General features: G+C 40.5%; 1 protein-coding gene across 9 annotated transcripts in view; it reads right to left on the bottom strand.

The window, feature by feature from the left end:
* Positions 1–312: 312 nt before the first annotated feature.
* LOC137103800 (calcium/calmodulin-dependent protein kinase type II subunit beta) overlaps positions 313–6,157 on the bottom strand; it is a 41,516-nt gene continuing 35,671 nt past the window's right edge. For 8 of the 9 annotated variants that reach the window (XM_067484482.1, XM_067484484.1, XM_067484486.1 and 5 more), the window contains 4 exons: positions 6,058–6,133; positions 4,991–5,085; positions 4,667–4,903; positions 313–3,688 (listed from right to left, as the gene is read on the bottom strand). In XM_067484482.1, coding sequence (XP_067340583.1) covers positions 4,668–4,903; positions 4,991–5,085; positions 6,058–6,133 — 407 coding nt within the window. In that variant the 3' untranslated portion in view covers positions 313–3,688; position 4,667. The remainder of the gene's footprint in view (positions 3,689–4,666; positions 4,904–4,990; positions 5,086–6,057; positions 6,134–6,157) is intronic. The other variant, XR_010911601.1, reaches the window with a different exon arrangement.

The following is a 6,157-nucleotide window of genomic DNA, read 5'->3' as shown; positions in this document are numbered from 1 at the left end:
GGTGCTGATTGTCCGACAGACAAAGTATATCAGTATGTATGAAACTTTATAAACACAGTATTATTTTTCTAGTTCAGGATCAGTTGAGGTTTGTTCATTAAGTGCTTTCTATTCTTGGCCAAAAACTTTTGTCTACAGTATCTTTACTTATCTGACCTGAGCTGTTTCACCCATTTCTCCTCCCTCAGGTTAAACTCTGCCCTCTACGTAGTAAATAAGCAGCGACACTGTAACGCACATTAAACCACGTGCACAAAAACAAACACTATGTTCGTCTGCGGCTGTGAGTTGAGATAAGAGATGCGACTAAAGTGCGCTCTGCATTGTCATTTTATTGGTTCACACCGATTACATCTGAGCACTTGTTTGATATGGATGAGAGTTGCACAGTGGAGGAATAATCATTATTAGACACAGCATGGAATAAAAAAAAGTGTAACACTCACTCACTGTCTTTGGAGCTTTCACCTGAACTGAGGAGAAATCAATCAATTCAAACAACGTTTGAGTCATTTGCTAATCGTTACACTCTGAGCAAATACTAATTAATGGAAGAAGGATTCGTTGCCAAATAGGACAATGACTTTAGGTGACCAGTAATCCCATTAAAGCAGTGATCTTATTAGGGTTTTGGACTGGACAGCGGGTAATTGTAGCTTTATTTAGGAGTTTCAGTGGCACAGTACAAATGGTGGAAACCTGCCGATTGTTGACTTACAGAATATTACAGCTGCATAAGATCAGCTTTAATTTACAAGACTGTGCTAAACCCAATCGGCATGAATTAGTAGTTTGTTTGCAAGAATTGTTCCAGTGTAGTTGAATGCTTTGCAAGAAAGACTCAGGCAAATGAATCTAATGCAGGTTATCTGAGGGTTGAGTCACGTCAACTGGGCGACTTTTTTCCTAGTTGGAAACATTTTGCTGTTCATCCAAGCTGCTTCTTCAGTCTGAGGGGGAGCTAGTGCATTATCATGTACAAAATCTAAGGTTTATACCATTATCACACCTTCATCTTTGGCAGACCGTTCATGAAAAATTCATTTTTTAACATTTGTTTGCTGTCTTTCGTAGCCATACATGGCTTTTAAAATCATTTCAGACAGATAAGCTCAGAGATTATCAGAGCAAGTGTTTTAGTTTGAAATTTATTCTGTGTGTTTTCCTGTTGAGCTGTAACAGATGTACAGTAACAGAAAGAGGGAATTTAGTAGTAAAAGGCTGCAGCTTTAGAGGATATTAATGAGGAAGGTTATTGTCTCCAGATCAGGCTTTATTGTGTGTCTTTTGAAAGGGGTTTCTTAAAACAGGAATAATTATTGCTTTTATGCTTTTATTAACCAGCGACAATGTCCAAAAGAATTGACCTCGTGCGAAGAGAAGAGATTCACTCGTTTAATAGCTAATTTCTGTCTGCAGCCCCTGTTGTTTGAAGACACGTTTCATTTGTCACAGACACCCACCTTTGCAGAGAACTCAGAACATGTGTGTTTTAAACCCTGTGGTTGACTCAGTAATTAGATGGTGCCCTCATGAGTACAGTCTGGTGTTGAGTGGTGGAGTTTGGGTTGGGGGCATTTTGGGTGGTGTTAGGAACCTGCGGAGGATGATGTGCCTACTTCCTGTACTTAAGGACGACCAATTTAGGCCAATAAATAAAGAAAGTCAGATACCATCTGAATTTTGCACCAGTGTCCTGAGAAAACCATGTATCTCCACATTTGGTGATTCTTTCGGATAAACATAATTATCCTCTCTAGACGTGTTCAACACGTTTAGAACATTCTGCTAGAATAATGGTTTGTGTCTGACACGGTTACATCCTTACAAATCCATGATGTACGGCTATTCACATTTGTCCATTCACACTGACTCCTGCCTCACTAAAAAGTCCATTCTCAGTTTGTTAACACCTGAATTTGTCACTTCAGACTTCAGACATGCTTATGTCCACATCCAGCAGCTCCAGCTCATTTGTTGTGGTGTTTGTGTCCACCTGACGTCCAACACCTCTGTCTCTTTTAGATCTGTTTTTGGTCTGTGATGTGCAGGATTATACCTTCCAGGTCCCAGACTGATGAGAACAGGGGAGACATTTAGTTATGAGTGATTCAACTCTGAAAAACATTGTTATTATTAATAATAGATTCAATAAGCTAAAGGGAAATGGAGCAAATTTGAGGGAATTTATGAGAGACTTGTGAAAAAGAGGCACATGACAGTTCATTATTCAAAGCTTATGCATTTTAAATGACTTAATGGATGACTGGACGGGTCCTTTAAGGATTATTTTTTAAAAGAAAAAAGATTCTGCTCTTACAAAGTGATTTTCTACCTTCACAATTTTTCTTCTAATTTTCCCACTGACACACAGGTGGTGGCACCAACCCTGCAATTAGTGAGACAGGCACTGCACCTTCACATCCACAGTGTTAGATTATCTGAAAAAATGTCAAAGCTGAAAACAGAACCAATGTCCAACCTTTGGAGACACATGGTTTTCACAGGACTGAGATGTTAGGAAGCAAAGCTTAGGCTACATAACTGAACTGTTTTTATCCTTAGTCTTAGTCTTAATCCTTACGCCTTGATACAAAGTCTTTCATGTTGTTTTTGCCACTGAAGGATAAAAGTGATGAACAACTATTTTAAATCTGATCTGGAACCAACAGTTTGGTTAAAAAGGCATATTCTGTCACACCAGCATCTTCATACACTACACTACATATGAACACAAAAATAGTTTATGCACTTACAAAGCCAAGAAAATAGAGGCAATATATCATCATCAGGTCACAGTTCAGAAAGAGAAAAGTCAACAGAATGCACGATAACACCCAACTTAGCAATGCATTAACTTGGAAAATCATGCAGTTGAATACGATTTACAGCATCATTGTCACCACGATGAAACTGGAAATTTACATAAACAGTGTGATATATTCTAATTTCAGCAGTTTGTCATCATTTCAGTAGTTAACTTGCAAAGTTCGGTACATAGAGATTCGAATAAGAACGACGGTAATATCTTAGCATGCTGTAAGGTTTCTCACAGAGTGGCTCAGGGGGAGCAGAGGCATCGGTTCGGGGTCAACTACACTCCACAGGAAGAGAAATAAACTCCACCGAATAAGAAAACAAAAGGAATAATTACATACACCCACTGGTCTCGCTTTCTGCGTGAGACATGTGGACACAAGCAGCCTTAGTCGTGCAGAGAAACAGCCACTGGGAATATTATAGAATACAGGATAGAGTCATGCTTGTCATAAAAAAGAAGATACCAGAGAGAAAGGTTTAAAATGACTAACAAATATATTGTACAGTTGAATGAGCACAACCATAGACTGCAGCCATAATAATACTAGAAGTAAGGAAAGATAACTTTATGCTTAAGGAGACATAAAGGGGGAAATGTCGAACAGGAGAGTGTCGCACCGCGGGACGACCGGAGCCGAGACGAAGGCTGAAGAGTTTCTGTAGCTCATAAACCCTCTGCTGTACTGTGGGCGATGTTTCTGTTGCTGATAGAGAGAGAAGAGCGAGGTGGGTGAGCAGAGTACACCATGACGGCCACCATCCCTAAACCAGACCCTGTTAATCCACCTGCACCTCTCTCTCAGTGCCGATGCTCTGCCTCCGTTTATCCACGTCTTCATTTTCTGCTCCTCTCAACAGTATCATGCACCTGTAAAAGACAAGAGAGTTTCACCTGTCCACATCTGCTTGCACGGTCTCTCTCACCTCAACATGTCAGCACCAGTCTTGCAGACAGGCCTGCAGATCCCAGTTTTTTCTTTATAATCTTTTTGGAACCTTTGTAGCTTTATTGATAGAGAGGAGTTTCAGAGAGATCTGAAGCGGTTTGAAGAGGTGGATCTTTCGCAGGACCAACCTGTCACTTTTGTGCAGCTTTATTAAAAGCTGTGGGAAATGGAGAGTCCAAGGAATATGATCCAAAAGGAAAAAAAAAAGGGGAGGTGGGGGCTAGAATGTGTTCTTCGAATGACGTGGCCCCTGACAGAGCTTAGATTTTGCTTTGATAAATCACAATTTTTCCTATGTTCACGTGTGGCTCGGAGTGGTGGACCTGATAGAATCAAGTCATGTAATAAGCAGCCAATAATTATGGTTCAGTATGACACCGTCTACCTCCTGGTAATGAATGAATAATCCGTTTAAAAATAAGGCTGTGGAAAAGGTTCAGCAGGAGGGAAAACTTTCTTGATGCACTGGATATTAATGCTTAGCTCTGTCTTCCTTATATTAAAATATCTGTAGACCTTTAGCTGGAACAAAACAACTTCAGATGACATCATTTGGATGTAACAATGTTTTCATCATCAAGTGTTCAGATGATGTCATCCTATGCACTTAAATCAAAGAGATTATATATATAAATCGCTTTGGATAAAAAATGAAATGTAAATGTAAATCTGGAGGAGCCCTGGAAGAGCACGATGACCAAAACTACTTCCTCTGTAGTTTGAGCAATGAGGTGAAAGTACGTATCTGAATTGTAAAAGCCCCTGTGATGATGTCACTGGAGGAGTTTTTCAGGTAGAAGCAGAGAGATATTTTGATATAGGGAAGGTAGATTATGTGCTGCACAAAGTATCATGTGGAAAACTGATATTTGGAGTGATGCTGTTGTTGAGTTGGGTACCTCATCCCTGCAGCAGAGCAGCAGGAGCTCCTGAGCAGTGGAAGTGGACATTTTGCCACCGGCTGTCCCTGCGGTGCCATACCCTGGTCTCTTCTGATTGGCTGGAGCGTGGGCGACCCTGCCCGTCAACGAACTGCGTGAGCCGGATGTAGGCGATGCAGGCGGCGTCATCTCCGATTATATGCACATGAGGGTTGAGGATGGTGGTGTGGATGGGTTTGCTGTTCTTGGAGAGGACTGATGGGAGACAGAATGATCCAGCTTTAAATTTAGCAGCAAGTTAATCGATAAGAGCACTAACAGTGGCTTAAACTGTCGTCTTACGATTGTCAAAGTAAAACCTGTGGAAGTCCATTCCCTCCACCAGATTCCCCAGCCCCTCAGGCTCAAACGAGGTCAGACAAGGGTCACAGATCTTGCTGTAAACACATGCAGGATTCAGTTAGGACACTGTTAAAACTGACACATGTGTAGTGAAACATTTTAATGCATTATTTACATTTTTTAAACAAGATTGGAAAGTTAGAAAGAACAAAATGCCTTTTTTGACATATGGCAAATAACTACAAATCCTTTCCACCAGGAAACAAGTTGAACAAGAAAAAACAAAAGTGACTAAGTAAGGAAAGCACATTTTCAGGGTCAGTTTTCCTTATTTCATATCTTACCAATTCATAATTGCATTGGCAGCAGTGCAGAGATATTTACTTCTAAAAGCTTTTCAGCAAAGTTGGACAGAGAAGAGCTACTGTTTCTGCTTAATTAGTAAGTTTTATCTTCTCATTTATTTGAATTGGCTAATGACCCGCACACTTGCTTCACCCCAGGTCTCTTTCTACTGGACAGGAGTAAATCACTTTTCAGGTCACTGTGGGATTCTAGGTGACATGGGACAAACAACATGAATAAAGCTGTGAAAATGAGGCCAAGTGAGACATTTTGAGACTTAAATGTGCAACTTAAGCTAGTGTTAGCAAGTTTAATTAAATGTTTAATGTTGATTCTCTTTTCTTTTTTGTTTTTACAATTGTATTTTTACGTTCCATCTCAAATTTCACTCTCTTGATTTCATGTTTCACATTTCTGGATTGATCATAATCTGGGCTCAGTGTCTCAGTGTTGGTCTGCAGTACTATTGCAATATGTTGGCTACAGTGAGTCTTTTATCGTGGATGGACAGCCCCCCCCTCCCTGTCCTATGTGGGACTGTCCTTCCATCACTGTGGAAAGACTTTACCTCCCTCTGTGAGTGAATGAAACAATGATCACTGTTTAATCTTTTAATACGAAGCCAAAACACATATGTGTCACTCAGATTATTGCTTCTCTTGGGCCGAGGCAGAGTTTAAACATGTCCTACAGCTGGGGAAATTCTGTGGTGGTGGACTCACGCATAGGCCTCGAAGTCTCCATTGTTGACGGCCTCGATAAGCTGCTCTGTGATCTTAATGATCTCCTGTTTGCGAGCTGCAGAGAAAACACAAAATGCAC

The sequence above is a fragment of the Channa argus genome, chromosome 18 (assembly GCF_033026475.1).
Source record: "Channa argus isolate prfri chromosome 18, Channa argus male v1.0, whole genome shotgun sequence".
Lineage (NCBI taxonomy): Eukaryota > Metazoa > Chordata > Actinopteri > Anabantiformes > Channidae > Channa > Channa argus.
Note: the sequence above shows the minus strand (reverse complement) of the source record. Positions and strands in the feature narration are given on the sequence as shown.